At 40.8% G+C, this 18,083-nt stretch overlaps 1 protein-coding gene across 1 annotated transcript; it reads left to right on the plus strand.

Moving 5' to 3' along the window:
• Positions 1-4,291: 4,291 nt before the first annotated feature.
• LOC117232446 (fatty acyl-CoA reductase wat-like) lies at positions 4,292-5,713 on the plus strand. Its single transcript, XM_033491793.1, has 4 exons — positions 4,292-4,338; positions 4,861-5,046; positions 5,103-5,363; positions 5,420-5,713. Exons 1-4 carry the CDS (start codon positions 4,292-4,294, stop codon positions 5,532-5,534), a joined length of 609 nt encoding a protein of 202 aa, XP_033347684.1. The 3' UTR covers positions 5,535-5,713.
• Positions 5,714-18,083: the final 12,370 nt, after the last annotated feature.

Below are 18,083 nucleotides of genomic sequence, written 5' to 3' on the forward strand. Positions count from 1 at the left end.
GGGGGATAAACTGGCGAGATATTTTTGGAAACAGTCGTTTTTGTAATTTTTTATGGTTTTGGATAGCTTGCGCTGCGTCTCAACGCAACCAGTTGCGTTGTTTAGTTTGCGTTTGTCATCCGGTGTTCTATGGGTCTGCCATACTCTTCTTAGTCTACGTTTCTCTGGTATTTTTTTAAATATGTATTGGGGATATTCTTGTTTACTGATGGACGTCTTTGTCGGTGTGGAGAGGCGGATGGCGTTTATTATGCTCGTGTTTAAGTATTCCGTGGCTGCTTCAATTTCTTCCTTAGTTTTTAGTGAGGTTAGGGCTGAAGATGAGTGAGTAAAGACTTCTCTAAAGAGCTGTCAGTTGGTGAGTTGGTTATGAATAAAGCCATTAGGTGTGTTCTCGATAATTGTTGAACTGACTGTTGCTGTCAAGGGGGAATGATCAGAAGAGAGATCAGCCGAAGAGTTGATTTGGACGTATCTTGGCGAGATATTTTTAGTTATGAAAAAGTCAAGTAGGTCAGGTATTTTGTTAGTGTCAGTGGGCCAGTGTGTAGGTTCGTATGTGGCGAAGTAGTTGAGATTGTTGGTTATTATGCTGTTTAAGAGATTCTTGCCTCTTACTGTGACCAGTCTGCTGCCCCATTGGGTATGTTTGGCGTTATAGTCTCCTCCAGCTATGAATCTATTGCCCAGGGTGTTCAGGAAGTTATCAAAGTCTTCTTCGGCGATGGATTGTCTGGGAGAGCAGTATACTGCTGAAGTTGTGATTGTACCATGGCAGTCTTCTATTTCTACGTTTGTTGCTTAGAGGTAGTCCTTCTGGAATGATGGAAGTTCGTAGTGCTTAATACTTATTTTGATTATGATTCCGGTTCCACCGTGGGCCTTTCCGCTGGGGTGTTGGGTATGGTAGAATTTTGTAACCATTTATTTCCAAATAGTTTTTGTCGGTGAAGTGGGTTTCCGATACGAGCATTACGTCCATTTGCTGGTGTTTTAGGAAGAGTTCTAGTTCAAATTTGTGTTGCGCTAGACCGTTGGCGTTCCAAAGAGCTATGCGTCTTGGTTTTATTTTGCGTCGGGGCGTACTGATTTATCCATGATGAGTGTTAGTAGCGATAGCAAATTATTTATTTGCTCCGATTGTTTCTCTATTAGTTTTTCAAGCCTAGAGACATTGTCTGTGTTAGGTGAATTGGGGATACTATTTTGGGAAAGATCCCTTTGGCTATTCGTGTTATTTTGGATGCCTTGTACTGCTTGGGCATAGGAGGTAGAGGTAGTGATGAATTTAGTAGGACTGGGTGTTTGGTTGGTTGAGGGGATTGGGGTAGTCGTGAATTTCGGCGGGCTGGGTGTTTGGTTGGTTACCTCTTTTGCTCTGAGTTTAGGGTACCTGTTTGTGTGCAGGGTTTTGTAGGCTGAGCAGCCTTTATAGTTGGCAGGATGGTCACCTTGACAGTGGATGCATTTCGCTGGGGTTTCCGGTGATTTAGTGCACTGGTCGGTGGAGTGAGTGCCTGCGCATTTAACGCAGCGGAAAGTATGTTTGCAGTATTTCTGCGTATGACCGTACCTTTGGCACCTTTTGCATTGCACTATTTCTTTTTTCACGAGCGGTGGTTCGAATTTTACCACTGCGTTCATTAGACGACTGATATTGTAAATTTCCTTATTGTTAGGCTTTTGTTTTATGTCTATGAAAAATAAGGATAACGGGTCTTTCGAGACTCTATGCCTTATATTACTTACGTTGATGACTTCGTGGCCGAGTTTTGAGAGTTCGTATTTGAGTTCGTCTATGTCTGCTGAGTGGTGGATGTTGCGTAGAACCACTCGGAAAGGTCTTTCTTGTTTGAGTTGGTACGTGTGAAAGTTGGCGTTTAATGTCTTAAGCAGTTTGGTGATTTTTCTGTATGCGTCTGGGGTTGTCGGCAGAATTTTTACTTTGTTGTTGTTAATCTTCGGGTTGCAGTCGTCCTTGCAGATATCTCTCTCTAGGGACTTGATCATTGTCTGTATGTCGATGACATCATCTACAAATATTGGTGGGGGAGGGGGCTTTCTCTGTGCTTGTTGGTTTGGCGGCGGGTCTGCGATTTCCATGGCGTCGTTAGTGGATTGCAATACGGCGAACCTATTGTGGGTGTTTATTTGTATCGTTGATTGTTCGTTCCGGATGTCGATCGTGTCTGGTTTTGATGTTTCTATTTTCCCTTTCTTTGTAATATTAGCGTCGTTGGTGCGGAGGGTTCTGCTGCACTTCTGCCACGGAGGAGGCAGCGCGGGGTAGTTATGAATTTGCTCAGGAGAACCTGGTCGTGATTCCTGGGCCATCATCGAGCTAGTTAATTCAAAATGAATAACTAGTCGTGAGGCTATGAGGCTAGTATTTGGGTTGGGGTTAGGTGCGTGGGATTTTCTTCTCCCTAAAGGGTAGGAAACACTTGGCTGTGTTCACTTTCGACGGTTGGGCGACACGTGTTGTTTTCGGACTTCACTGGACACTAGAGACACGTCTGCACGCTTCGGCACTCAACAGCGAACTGTATCGTACTTCGTGGCTTGAAATGTTACTACTGCGGGAGATATCGGATATAGCCATCGGTATCTTTGAATCTGATTCTAATAGATTCATTGTTGCATTTTATGAGTATCGAATCCGGCAATTCCCTCTCTTCCAGCTGATCTATTTAAAGTGCTGGCCGTGAAAATGTCTTTAATATTCCCATTGCATCCATTAAGCTATCAAAAATTGCTGTTTCGTCACAATAGTCACAGACTCAGAAACAGTAATAGGATAGACAAAACATCCTGAATGCCACAGCCATCGAAATAATAACCAGATAGTAACAGGATAGCCGCGTATGATATACACCGGACCCATTATCAAACAAACCTTAGTATTAGAACCTTCCTAAATCAGCACTCAACACCTTTTTCGTTATAACACTCTGAATCGTTACTCTGTTGGATTCGTACAATAAATTTTACCATTACGTCTAAAATCCAAATTTTTACCTTACTTGTGAAACGTTCGAACTACGACACGAGGAGATCACCGGTGATCTGTCAATTTCGTGAATTCTTGTGTCTCCTACGTGACACGATATAACTCATGATCCCTCATCTAACGTTATTGAATAGACTCCTTCATAATTACTCTTTCCTACAGTGTATTCAAAATAACAGTCTGAGCGAGCGTTGCTTCAATAATTTGTTCTGCATCAGCAAATTGTTAAACGCTTGCGTTCTCCAATGTAGACTTCAGCTGATGTTTATTTTTATTGGTGGGAGTCCGCAGGAGTCTACTTTCATTGTGAAATGACATGTGACACACTTAATCACTCTATTATATTTATTAAATTATAGAAATATCCTTCTCTGTCACTGTTCAAAACATAATATCGGTGCCGCAGTACAGTTAGTTTTCTCATTCGTTAATAAGAATTAAGAACTGAAATGAATAGTAAATAGATAGAAACAAATTATCGTCTTCTTAACGACAATAAAGATCATTTTACGTTGATTGTGTAATATTGATCGCTGTATTAAAAAATGTGAAATGATAAAGTTTTCAAAGAAAATACTACCAGCTCCGAAATGTATTAAAATGTATGAAATAATTTCAATATCAATGTAACAATGGTTCAGATCACTCAATCACTTACTGAATAGCAACTTAAATCATATATTGTAACATTTTCCAAGACTTTCCAATTAAATAATTATTTAATAATATTCCGTAATTAAATTATTACGAAAATCGACTTTCCGTTATAATTCCAATAGTTAGCTTATTGAAATTCAAAATATTTATGCTACTTTTGAAACTAGCAATAAGAACCAGAATGTTAGTAACTTCATTTGGATTTACATTGAGATTACTAGTAATGAAAAGCTAGATTTACTCGAAAAAGAAGCGACAAATGAAATTTATACTTGCATCAGGCATCACAGTTTCACTTATAGTCTTCTAGTCCATTAACATTTTTTGTTCAAGAACAGATTGAAAGTAGGAATGTTTTTGGATAATCTGATTCGGAACAATATTTGGAACAATATGACCGACTTTGAGACAAATTTCCTCCGCCGAGATATAAATAAAATATCGATTGTACGTAAGAAATTTTTAGTCGGAAGCTGCAAATGAGGTTTTACAATAGTTTGCAGCAAGTTGCTAATAAAATTGTTTTTAAGCCGAGCCTTATTGCGTTGCGATAAGCCCAATTGTTAGGTTGCAAATGAATAAAAACTGCTTGTCAATGCGCAACAGGCTATCCACATCTGAATTATGGCATCTGGAAATACCTACACTACGAGAATAAAAGCAGACGCCAAGTATTACTAACAATTTTCCTTAGACTCTCCTTCAACGAAGCTCTGTCTTTCGCTTTGTATTAGATCTTTCTTATGTGATCTTGATATTAAAGGCTTAAAAGTTATTTATAATTTTCTTGAACCGTGTTCCGTACGAATCGTATTAAATTTAAAGAAGTAATGAGAATTGCAAACCTTTTAATGTTCACTACCTAATTAGAAGTTGCAGTGATAGATTGATAATGAAAGATAGAAATACTACATTTGTTATATAACCCACGTCGCATTTGGAGTTACTAATAAACAAATACATACATAATGTAACATTGATAACAAAAGAAATATTGCACTAGGAATGTTGTACTCGCGTCCACTTGTGTCCTCAATAAGTCAATTCAGAAAGCTGTAAATATGGTACAACTAAAATTACATAATTTTTCTTGAGATATTACAGAATATCTTCTGTCATACTCTAATAGTAATATGCGTTATCTTGAATGTAATTCAATTACCTCTACAAGTGTAAACATTTCAATTTTCAAGATTGGGTGAGATCATAGATACCTTCGTGGAATGTAGCAGACAAATACCGATAAAAAATACGTTGTGGTATCCGAGTTGCACGGTAGTAGCAAACAGATATGTTTACAATGCATTGAATATACTTCTAAGTGTTTTACCTGCATTTGCCGTGGATATCTTTTTAAGGCTTCAAGGTGGTAAACCAATGTGAGTATTCTATCATTTGTCAAGCACATCAAAATACTCAAAAAACGACATTTCAGGGCAATGAATATGAGCAAATTTTACAATAAATTGGTCACAGCGACAGGCTACTTCAACTCGAATGAATGGTCTTTCAAAAGAGATAACATTGCCGACATGATAAACAAGGTGAAAACCTTTGAAGATGGAAATCTTGTTAAACTGGACTTGCAGGATATGGATTGGAAGAAATATTTAGCAAATTACTTGGCGGGAATTAAGATATTTGTTCTGAAGGAAGATTCTCAATCTATAAATACAGCAGCGCAACGGTTATCGATGTACGTATAGAAATATTTGATAAAATGACTCGATATGATATTTTCTTTTATTTTAGATTCTACTGGATACGTCAGATAACTAAAGGATTCGGTATAATCATTTTATTTCTGATAATATCGGTAACAATATTGCTATGCACCGACTACTTCAATGTTATGTTTCCCGCTTGAATCAAGAACAACGTATATGGAACATTATGGAAAAGGACCTTGGAATAGGAACATGCCGCTACATATAAAGGGTGTTTGGCAGAGTTATATATTATATACTATATAGTATATATGTGATATGCTCTTCGAATAAAAACTGTGGACAAATGAAGTTATTTGTCGATATTGCGAATAATATATGTATAATGCTATTGTATAATATTACAAATTATTAACATATATTAAATACACTAGATAATTCAGAACACTTTATTGCGTGCTTGCTAGCTACGACCGTGTCACGTAAAATTGATACTTCGATTTTAAGAGAAAAGAAGGCTGAGTCGTAACCCAACTTTTAATTACCTTTTATCGAATTTTATTATAAATTTTAGCACTTACAAGAATAACACTGAACCGGAGAAAGGTGTTGTACGAGAACAGCGGCTAGAACAAGAACTGCCCGAGCTGGCTAAAGTCTCGGTTTATATACGTTTTGATTTGAGGATGTTGTGGGGGCTCGGTGTAGGTTATGATGAGGAAAAGTGTCCGAAGGTCGGGGTCGATATCCTATCTCTGATATGGACTAAGGTGCGTCACAGCCTTGGTGTAGGCTACGATGATAAGGTGGTGATGTGTCCAAAGGAGTCCGAAGGTCGGGGGTTGATGTCTTATTTCTGATATAGGTTGAGATGTGATTGATGTCACAACTGCATGGTGGCAAAGAAGAACGGTTAACAACTAACTAGAACAAAAGAAGAAAGTAAGGCGACCGCACTTCCGCCGAGAACATCGATACCGGTGGTCACGGCGGACCCTTTCCGCATAAGTTGAAGTACATAATCACATACATACATGTCGGGTTTACATTAGAATTAGGGTTAGGGGCGTGAAACGAATCTTCGTTTGGGTTACACGTTGTCGTTATGCAATAGAGAAGACATTGACTAGTGCAAATACGATTATTATAGAACCGGACAAGTAACCGTGGTAGTTAGGTACTCGAGAAACTAATGACAATGATCCTAGGTTCAATAACGAATCCGCGGTCGACGGAATGATAGATGAACGTACTCACAAAATCTAAGTCGGATGCGTAATGTTCCCTGGTCGTAAGGGGTTACTCCTTTCCTCAATGAGATCGCGAGCGAGAATGTCTTTCCCGTTCCGATGATGCTGCACGGGGTGTGTCTAAGGACACGAGATCATGGGATTTGTCGAGAAAAGCCTTCGTTCGGAAAGTAAGGGAAATTGGCGTTGCTGCTAATTGGTCAATCTCCATATCGGTGGTTAGAAAAAGATGCTAGTTGCCCTCGAGGGAGACGCCGTTCGTTCTCTCCTATCTTTCCGTAGCTGGGACAAAGATTGTTTGTTTGAAGGACTTTAGTCAACTAAATTCTAAGATTTATGACGGGCCCTCAGGCTAGCTGAACATGTACTCCGGAGACGCATCGACATCTGGCAATCATCTTACTCGAAAAATAGGGTCTGCGTGTGGCGAGCTACGGGACAGAGACCGTTGGAATGTTTACTGTCGAGTGTTACAACTATTTCCTTTTCAAGGAGAGCTATAGAATTATTCCATGCCTTTGTTAGACAAAGCGTTCATCCCGTGACCGCGGCTACGTTCGGCGACTGGCTGTCGCCTCGAACCCAAGCTCATTATCACAACTCTCGAACAATTACAATCGGATTGAATAACTACAATTGTTTAATTACAGCTATAGTAAACTCTAGGTTACAATGTTGCTGGATTAACCAAAATTCCAAAGACTCCGGTGTTCTTTCATCTCCGACATACATTTATATTTTTCCATCACATGTGCATAATATACTGTTCTAAATTTACACTGTCACGATCACTCGTTATATTCTTTAGTATAGAACAATTTAATGTAAACTGTCATTCTGCAATCGTTGCTGTATGCATCGAGCAGCAACATTGACTTCAGACATTTGACAAACTGTTTACGGAAGATAAGGATTTATCTTTCCGCATACATATAGTGAAACTGTACTTTGCAGAGACACACTGGTTGTTCGATTTCTCTCCAACAACAGTTCTTTCCACAACAGTTCGTTATGTGTTCGAATTCGGTACCAATGCTTCCTGCATACAAGAACAATTTCTGAGGTATTACGTAGTTCACACGAACGAATTCGCATTTGTTAATTGTTAAGATATTAACAATGTACTGGATCTCGCAACTACCATCATTATTGCGAGCAACGTCGAGTCAGAATCGATCGATCATTCGAAACCATTGTCATCTTCACATTCCCTTGTCTCGGGTGCAAAAATCTTTAGAATACATTTCTCACTTCGTAGACGAAGTGGATCTTATCATCAAGATAATTTAAGCTCAAAACGATGCTAGCTCCAAATGTAACAAAGATGCTTCCACACTAACATAAAACGATTCGATTGTGTGACAGTGATTGACTTATTTGAATACGTGTTATCTAATCCAACCCAATCAATTCATAATTGGCATCAATGTTTTCGAGTAAGGCTTGCTAATTTCCTTATTGATACTGTAAATACTAACAGTGTCTAAAATCTCACAGGCATTGATTTAGGAATCATACTTACTTACGATGAAACTTCATTAAAGCCCATCATATTAGTGCAAAGTTTCAAATTGTTAATAATCTTTACTTTACTTTAATGATCTTTCCATTGCCGAAACCATCTTAGGAACGTCGTTTTTAGAAAACTAAAACACGATATTGAAATATAGAAACGATAAGGCGAATAGTCTTTTGATTGGTGATAAAGGAATTCTTCCTTTCGTCGTCTTCCTTGACGGTTGCTATTAAGTGGAGTTTAATATGTTTATCTTGACAAAAATCTTAAAATTCTTTGCCCGTAAAACATCTTTCCTGATCTGCTATTATCCGGCAAGGACTGCCGAATAAAAATATAGCGTACTTAAGTGCTTTAACGGTACTAAGGGAATCTATTTTACGAGTATGATGCAGATATGCGAATTTAGTGAAGACGTCGACCAAAACAATGGCATATTCGTTCGAATCACCTTTATCGCTTAGTTTGCCCGTTATGTCCACGTGAACTGTATGCCAAGGTATGCTGGTCTTAGGTATAGGATGTAATTCAGCTTGTATTTTACCTGAACTGGCCTTCGAAACTTGACAAGCATGACAGTTCTTTACGAATTTACGAACATATTTCGCCATTCCTTCGAACCAGTAATACTCGTACAGTTTCTCAAGAGTTTTATCCCAATCTAAGTGCATAATGGACTGATGCACATGGTTAATAGCGGACCACTTAAAACCTCTTGGGACAATGGGCAAGCAGAAAGTTCTGCCTTTTCTCTATATTTTACGATGAAGGGTACCGGACCGTAATTCATACGTATTCGCGATATCTTCCGCGAGCTTCTTTGCAATTTATTCACGATCTCAGAAATTTGGGATTCGCGACGTTGTTCCGCTAATAGCCAATCTTCGGAGATGTCGGTCAGATTGATATCCCTCTCTACGACTTTTTTGGTCGTACGGTGATCCAAGTCTACGGAGTTTGGCGAGAAGAAACCTACGTGGGCCTTTCGTTTACCTTCTTGATACATAATGTCGAAAGTAAAAGTTTGTAAGTAAGCCCACCACCTCTAAACCCTATCATTTAAATTCACCCCATTACTAGATGCCTTCAAAGAATTACAATCAGTAACAACAAGAAATTCTCGTCCGTGTAGATAGTGACGGAAATGCTTGACGGCATTTACAACTGCTAACGTCTCTAGTTCATAGGAATGATACCTAGATTCCACGGGGCTAGTTCTTTTGCTGTAATACTCCACTACACTGTAATACTACACTTCGATCTTCTGCATTAAGATAGTCCATCCGAACTAGTGTCAGTATGAAGTTCTATCGGATAATTCGGGTCAAATATCATTAACACCGGCGCGTCGGTCTGGACGGAAATGACCTTTTTCCTTTTCTTTTTATGCCTATCTGTTCAAGTTATATTTTCGTTACGGGAAATAAGCGCGTAGAGGGGTTTCATTACCTGTGAAAATTTAGGAACGAATTTCCGGAAGTACGAAGCTAGACTTTTTTTTTTCTTTTTTTTTTGTACGTGGAGAAATCCTTATGGACACTCCGCTGTTCTAATAATCGCGTAAGAGCAGAGTAGTGTCGGACTCCTACCGACTGAAACTCCACAATGACCATCCTACGCGTATGACAGATATGCTCGAGGAACCTCTTATGAATTAACTTCTGTTACACCCCCTTCCCGCGTTGTCTTGTTCGAGCCAGTCCTAATAATTCCTGACTATTGAATTTGGCGTTAGGGAGGGACATTGCCCCTAGCGCTGTCGCTCCTTCTAGACATGGTCCGTTAGGACGGCAATGGAGCGGCTCTAGGTCGCCTGATTGCCATCCTCCTCCATCGTCTTATCCTACAAGAGTGAGAGTTTTTCTTTCTCTTCCTTGCTGCTCGCTTCTTCGCGAGCATAACTCGCTCGCAGAAATGGCGGATGGCCTCGTATTCCTGTGACCCTCTCAACATCGCTTCTACAATCGCTGAGGGAGTCAATCTTTCTCCTATGGCGTGCCGCAGAGTGTAGCGGAGCAGCTCCCACACCGGACAGAGCTCCAGCGTGTGCGTAGTGACAAATGTCCGTCGACATCCATGGTGATTTTTCTCAGGTACTCGCCAAACACGCCGTGTCCAGTGAGCACCTGGGTCATTTTGTACGTGAGCGGGAGGCCTCCGCGGTTTCTCCATGTCTCCCAGTTTGGGAGGACCGCCTCCGCGCCTCGATGTTCGCCTCCCTCGTTGATCAGCTGGGATCGCCACTGGTCGCACGCGTCCTCCTCGGCGGTTCCTAGGTCGTTTAGGACCGCCTGCTCGGGCAATTCTTCTCTCTGATCCCATACTCTTCAGCGGGCGTATCTCCTTTTGAGCGCCAGCGCCCGTAGCTGTCACGGGGGGGGGGGGCGCAGCTAAAGCGGTCGCCGACGCGTGGGACACCGTCCGGTATCCCCTAATGTTTCTGATGGCGGTTGCCCTGTGCAGCCTGCTGAAGAGCAGGATGCTGCGACGACTCTCCATCAGCTCGTCCGCCCATACCGGGGCCCCGTATATCACTCGGGAGCGAACGACGCTCTCGTATAGTCAGCGCACCGCAACTCCCGCCCCGCCGATGTTCGGCAGCAGGCCGCACAAGGCATTGGCAGCTGCCGATACCTTCGGAATCAGGGAGTCGAAGTGTGGTTCGAACGTCCACTGGCTGTCGATGACGAGATTCAGGTATTTCATCTGCGATTCCACCCCGACGATTTCGCCTGCCATGTTTATGCTTAGGCAGAAGCTATACCTATGAACTGCCTAAGCTGTGTGACGGTCGTTGGTACAGGTAAAAAATTCAAGGCTTGTATTTTACCCGGGTTGGAACGAACTTCTCCGTTATGAATTACATATCCCAAATAGAGTACCGATGTCTTTAGGAAAGAGTATTTAGAAAAATTAAAAGAGGATCCGGATTTTACGAGGGTATTTAATACGGTGCCCAATCTTTCTAAAGCTTGATCTATCGATTCGGCGATAATTAGGACGTCATCCAAGTAAACAACAACGTACGAATAAGCAAGGTCGCCTAAGGCATTGAGAATGGCCCCCTGAAAAACGGACGGTGCATTTTTCAATCCAAACGACATCGTTAGGTACTCATATTGTCCGTTGGAGGTAACGAACGTTGTATACTCCGTCGAATCAGGATGAATGGAAATTTGGTGGAACCCTCTGGCCATGTCCAGGCTAATAAAGCATCTCGCCTTTTGTAATCTTGCGATTTGGTCCGCAATAAGAGATAAGGGGTACCGATCCGCGACCGTATCTTTATTTAGCGCTCGAAAATCGACACACAATCTATCCGAGACATCCTTTTTCTTCACGAGTAATATAGGGCTCGCGAACAGTAAGCTGCTAGGTCTTATGATTTTTACTCTAATTAGTTCGCTTATTCTCTCGCGCACTATTCTCCGTTCTTCCTCGCTGAGCCTATAAGGACTTCGTTGGACGGTGACATTAGGGTCAATTAACTGTATTTCTGACTGGCCCGTACTTACGCGAGTACGTGGGAAACCCGTAATAAATGAATTTTTGAAATTTTCGAGAATAGAGATTAATCGACTTTTATCGTTACCAATTACATCAGTGTCAACATCTGTTACGTGGCATGGAGCATCTGCACCCCAGCCAACGCTATCTGGCAGCCAGCGGCCCACCTACCTGCTTCCCGACCCTCAATAAACTCAAGGACCCACCATAAAACGTCACCTTCTAACTAAATTGTTTCCATATATTTACCAATCAATCTAGTTGTCTAGAAGCATTTCGGTTTATGTCCGGATTAGGAAAAATCCTTGATTTCATTAGGCTCTTAAAAAGCTCGGAAAAAGCAGGTAGTCGCGGAATGGGAAAACCCAACATATGTCCACCGAAAACGACTGGTTTTCCCCAGGAATGAAGTCACCCCCGACGCACGCTGGTGGGAGACTTCCTCATATCCTGCTTCATTAGCTGGGTCAAGACCATTCGGCCTCAAGCTTTCCTTCGGAAAAAATATACGAGCTCAAGATAGTCTTGACCGGGGACTCTCAAGTCAGTCGAATACAGTCAGTCGTCACAACACCGCGAAGTCTCAGGTCGCACTCATTCGTAGTCAGTTTCATCCACCATTTGTTCCTACGCTCTCGCCCTCTCATCCTCTGACTTTACGTTGTACATTCTGGCCGAGTCAAACATCACAACTGTTTCATTTAGCTCAACTCATCGTGTATGCACAGTGTCATAATAAAACACAACTGGAAACTTGTTACGTCAGTGTACTCTTCAATTAACCGCCTCTATTAGCCTAATCATAATAGGGGATCGATCATCTCGCGGCGTCGATTGAACAATCGTAACGGGAATTTACGACTCCTGTTGATGCGCTTCTCCGATCGAACAACATCATTAATATTAATCTCGTCTTCCGCGGTTTTACTACAGGCGTTAACTATCTTTGCTTTACAAATAACGAGGCTATTTTGTGTAATATTTACGTCAAAACCTTGGCTCAAAAGTTTCGCGACCAATCATGATATCGTATTTTAAGTAACTGTCGGCAAGGATATGAAAAGTTATCTCCAATGTAAAACCATTAATACGTACAATGGAGAAAATCTGAGATGTACTTTTAATACAAGTATTTCCTATTCCCCGCATTAATACTATATCAGCCGTTCCTCTTACTCGAGGCTACGGATTCTTTAATTAGTGAGCATTCGGCTCCAGAATCGAAGTAAAATGGGAACGATTCTCCCACATGACTTGATCTATACCAGTTGGCGCTTCGACTACTCAGAAGTCGACTCAACTAGTTATTGGAATCATAGTTTCTTTTCCGCAATAACGGACAATTAGGCGCGATATGACCCTCCTCTTGATTCTTGAAACAAGATACCATCGATGATGCAGCTGATCGGTTTTCTTCTGGGTTTCGTATATTCTTCTGTTCTTTGATCTTCGGAATTGTTGTTCGGTGTTCTCCGGAATTAACTCGCGCATGATACTCATATGCTCTTGGACTGTTATAATCGGCACTGATCCCACTTCAGATGTCGGGTTAAGGTTGGAATTTTGGGCGTCTGATGAACCTTCACGCGAATTTATCATCACGGTTATAGTTGATATTTATTGGTACAGATGTGGTTAATACAAGAGGCTAAAAGAAATAGCGTCAACCGGATGGTCGAGATGTTGATAACAACGAATTCAGGTTCGATAACGAATTCACGATCAACGGGATGACGAACGCGATGTGATACACGTATGACTCAACGTACAAGTAAAACTTATCTGAATGAACTGACTTGCAGTCCAAGTGGAACAGCCCTTATATATTCTTCTCCCCACCTCTCGGGTCAATATTAGTTTTTAAGAAGAGCTATATAATTATTCCATACCTCTGTCAGGTACACGTCCCTCCCGTGACCGTGGCTACGTTCAGTGACCTGTTATGTCACTTGGAGCTCAAGTCCATCGTCATAAAATCAGATTAGAACATTAAAACTATTTCTTAGTATTATTACTTAAGTGCCTACTATAGTAAAAGTCTGGACTAGGGTATTGGGGTTTTTCCCAACATTCCCAAAGGGAAGCCCCGATGTCCTTTCATCCCCGACATATATATGTCGCAGATGAAAGGACATCGAAGCCTCCCCTTTGGAACTTCGGGATAATCCCCTAACACCGTAATCTAGATTCTATCATAGGCGTAATTAAACAATTGTCATCTTTCGATCCGGCTGTATTTGTTCGAGATTTATGATCATGGGCTTGGGCTCGAGGCGACAGCCAATCGCCGAACGTAGCGGCGGTCACGGGATGAACGCTTTGTCTAACAAAGGTACGGAGTAATTCTGTAGCTCCCTTAAATGAAATATTTGTAGCGGCAAGCGACAGTAAACATGCCCATAGTTCTGCCCGAGCAGTCGAGCTATGCGGACGTCAAAACTAGTGATTCCATAAGTGCGACAAGAGTGAAATAAGGGACGTGTAACAGAACCAATTGATGATGGAAAACACTCAAAAGATACCAACAATAAGAATACTAAACAAAGGAGAAACATACATTATAAACAGGGCAGTAGACCAACAGAGCCCAATTAAAACAACAAGAGAAGTACAGGACTGCTCAAATACAAAAGAAATAGAAATGGAAATAATACAAGAAGACGACGTAAAGAGCAATACCAACAAGGATCTACCACAACATAACGAAAGCTGGAAGACTGTAACTCCCAGCAAAAAAAGAAAAATAAACACAAACACAAATGATAGGAGGACCACAGAAACAGAAAGACAACAATGGCTACAGGAAATTCCCACACAAAACTCCTTCAGCTCACTGATAGAAGAGATGGACACAGACCCTACAGAAAAACCAAGAACACACACTCCCAAGCCACCACCAATCTACATACACGCAAAAATAATAGACCCTTTCATTGATCTGCTAAACAGCACGGCAGGAAAAGAAAACTACACTATCAAATAGCTCAAACTGGAACAGGTAAAAGTACAAACTAATATCCTAGAAACCTACAGAAAAGTAACTAAAGCGCTAAAGGAAAAAAACGCTGGGTATCACACTTACCAACCCAAATCCGACAAGAGCTACAAAGCAGTAATCAGAGGTCTACACCCTAAAACAAATACAAAGAAAATATGCGAGGAACTGGCCAAGATCGGACACCAGGTAAGAACGATCAACAATATAACCAGATTTGACACTAAGCAACCACTACCACTATTCCTAATAGAGCTAGAACCGAAAAGCAGCAACAAAGAAATATTTGAAATTAAAAAAATCTCAAACACAATAATCGCAGTCGAGCCACCCAGACATAAAGAAGACATACCAAAATGCATGCGGTGTCAACAATACGGACACACAAAAAACTACTGCAACAGAAACCCGGCGTGTGTCAAATGCGCAGGAAAGCACCTAACAGTGAACTGCCCACACACGGGAAAAATAAATGACGTACAATGTTACAATTGCGGTGGAAATCACCCAGCCAGCTACAAAGGCTGCGTAGTCAGAAAACAACTACAAAGCAAACTTTTCCCGCCGATTCGAAACAGGACACACAACAATTTCCACACGCAACAGGACAACACAGAATCTATGTCAACAACAAATACACAGCATGTAATAAACAATAACCACACTAACACCAACACCATTGGAAACCGAAGCTACGCGCAAGTAGTCAACCGGTCGTCACCCTTAGATAATCGAGAACAGAACAACCACAGCAACGACGCTACAGAAATCAAAGAGTTAATAAAACATCCCATAAAAATCGCCGAAATACTCACAATAATGATAAGAGAACAAAACGAACTCCTCAGACAGCAAAAACAGCAGATAACAGTCATGTTACAATTACTTACTAACATGATGAGCAAAAAATAAAAATAGACACGCTTAAAATAGCAGCCTGGAACTCTAACGGCCTACGACAAAGGGCCCTAGAAACTAAAACATTCCTGTATAGCAATAACATCGATATACTACTCGTTTCAGAAACACACCTCACAATAAAAAGCTATATAAAAATACCGCACTACACCATATACGACAGGAAGCATCCCTCAGGGAAAGTACACGGAGGGACGGCAGTAGTAATAAAAAACGACATTAAACATTATCTACACAGCCAGGCCAGTAAGGAACATATACAAGCAACCACCGTTACCGTACAGACTAACAGCAACCAACTGCAGTTGTCAGCAGTATACGTACCGCCGCGACACAAAATTACATCGCAAATGTGGGAAGAGTACTTTCGACACTTAGGTGACAAGTATATTGCAGCGGGAGACTATATAAGCACACACTATGGGGATCAAGAATCACCACACCTCGAGGCAGAACCTTGGAGAAATACATTAGAAATAATAACCTCAATATATTATCCACAGGAAGACCGACATACTGGCCGACAGACCTGAGCAAAATACCTGACCTGCTAGACTTTGCAGTTACAAAGGGACTAAACGCAAATAAACTAAACACAGCACCCAGCCTCGAGCTTACCTCCGACCATACGCCCATAATAATTACATACAGAAACAAACCAATACTTTACAGCAGCACAGAGAAGCTGTGCAATAAAACCACCAAATGGCAAATATTCAAAGAAATAATAGAGAGTAAAATCAGCTGCAACATCCCACTGAAAACACCTGAACACATCGATCAAGCAGTAACAATATTCACAGAAACTATCCAAGAAGCAGCAAGGGCAACCACTATACCTGAAACAACCAACAGACAAACAAAAACAGTTCCACTAGACATCCTCGAAAAAATTAGAGAAAAAAGAAAAGCGAAAGCAAAATGGCAAAAACACAGAACAAAAGAAAACAAAAAACACCTAAACAAACTCGCAAAAGAAATAAAAAACAAAATAAAAGAGCACAACAACAACGAGTTCACAAAGTTCATCGAGTCACTATCTCCTCACGAGAATTACAACTACTCCCTATGGAAAGCCACAAAAAAAAATAAAGAAGACAATAAAAATGGTACCAGCAATCAGAAGAGCAGATAACACATGGGCAAGAAGCAACGAAGAGCAAGCTGAAGAATTTTCCAACCACCTATGCAACACATTTACCCCACATAACATCAACAACAGCAACCACAATAGTCATACGGACGAGGATGCGCTACTAGTACACCAACTGACAATCACTACACCATACCTAAAGCAACAGCACAAGAAATCAGAAACATAATTGAGAGAACAAAAAATAATAAAGCACCAGGAATCGACCTAATTAACAGCAAAATCTTGAAAAACCTTCCGCCGAAAGCGATAAGACAAATCACAATAATAGTTAACGCAATACTAAGAATACAATACTTTCCAAAAACTTGAAAACTGGCACAAATCATAATGATACCCAAACCAGGCAAGGACCCACACGAAACCAAATCCTACCGACCAATCTCACTACTTCCGGTGTTCTCTAAGATACTAGAGAAAATAATTTACGATCGGATAAAACCCATAATAGAGAAGAATCAACTAATACCGGATCACCAATTCGGATTCAGAAACAAACAGCCCACAATGGAACAAACGCACAGACTCGCCAATGAAATCCTACAGGCGCTGGAAACAAAACAATACTGCACGGCACTCTTTATGGACATTGAAAAAGCATTCGATAAAATAAACCACACTAGCCTACTACAATCAATCAGGAAACAGTTCCCGGGGCAGATATACCAACTAATCAAATCATACCTAAGCAGCAGAAGCTTCATAGTAAAAATCAAAAACACACACTCGGAAGCTAAAGAAATCAAGGCAGGAGTTCCGCAAGGAAGCGTCCTAGGACCAATTTTATACACATTATACACGGCCAACATACCAACAACTAACAATAGCAAAATACTGACATTCGCGGATGACACAGCTGTACTAGTCAGGCATACTAACCCTGCAACAGCAGTTACATTACTACAAGAACATATCACAAAAATAGAAAAGTGGCTTCAAGCAAAACAAATTAAAGCAAACCCCGATAAATGCAAACACATTACATTCACACTGCGAAAACGGAAACCACCAAACATTGTACTAAACGGCACACGCATAATACAAACAAGGCAAGTCAAATACCTAGGACTCCACTTAGATTCACGACTCACATGGAAACAGCATATTAAAGCAACAATAGACAAAACACAGATGGCAAGGAGACAAATGTACTGGCTAACAAGTCGAAAATCCAAACTAAGCATAGAAAGCATGATTTTGTTATTTGTTTAGATTGATTATTAGTAGATTTCTATTTGCAATGCGTGACTTGAGGCTTCATTTCAACGTTTACGTCCTAAGGTCATCTCGTCCTTGTTTCTTTACTAATAATGGTGGTGTTGGGAGTTTTGCTTATTTATTATCTGTTCACAATATTTAGAATCCGATCAGTATTTTCGTTTATGTTTTTCTTTTGGATACAGGTTATAT

Source organism: Bombus vosnesenskii, unplaced genomic scaffold (genome assembly GCF_011952255.1).
Source record: "Bombus vosnesenskii isolate JDL3184/JDL3185 unplaced genomic scaffold, Bvos_JDL3184-5_v1.1 scf7180000013288, whole genome shotgun sequence".
Classification (NCBI taxonomy): domain Eukaryota; kingdom Metazoa; phylum Arthropoda; class Insecta; order Hymenoptera; family Apidae; genus Bombus; species Bombus vosnesenskii.

Bases quoted from the DNA above. Each gene is read 5' to 3' on its own strand.
- LOC117232446 (XM_033491793.1), top strand. From the start codon at position 4,292: ATGGCATCTGGAAATACCTACACTACGAGAATAAAAGCAGACGCCAA. The intron at 4,339-4,860 runs GTATTACTAACA...TCAATTTTCAAG, and splicing joins AGAATAAAAGCAGACGCCAA to ATTGGGTGAGATCATAGATA. The intron at 5,364-5,419 runs GTACGTATAGAA...CTTTTATTTTAG, and splicing joins GCAGCGCAACGGTTATCGAT to ATTCTACTGGATACGTCAGA.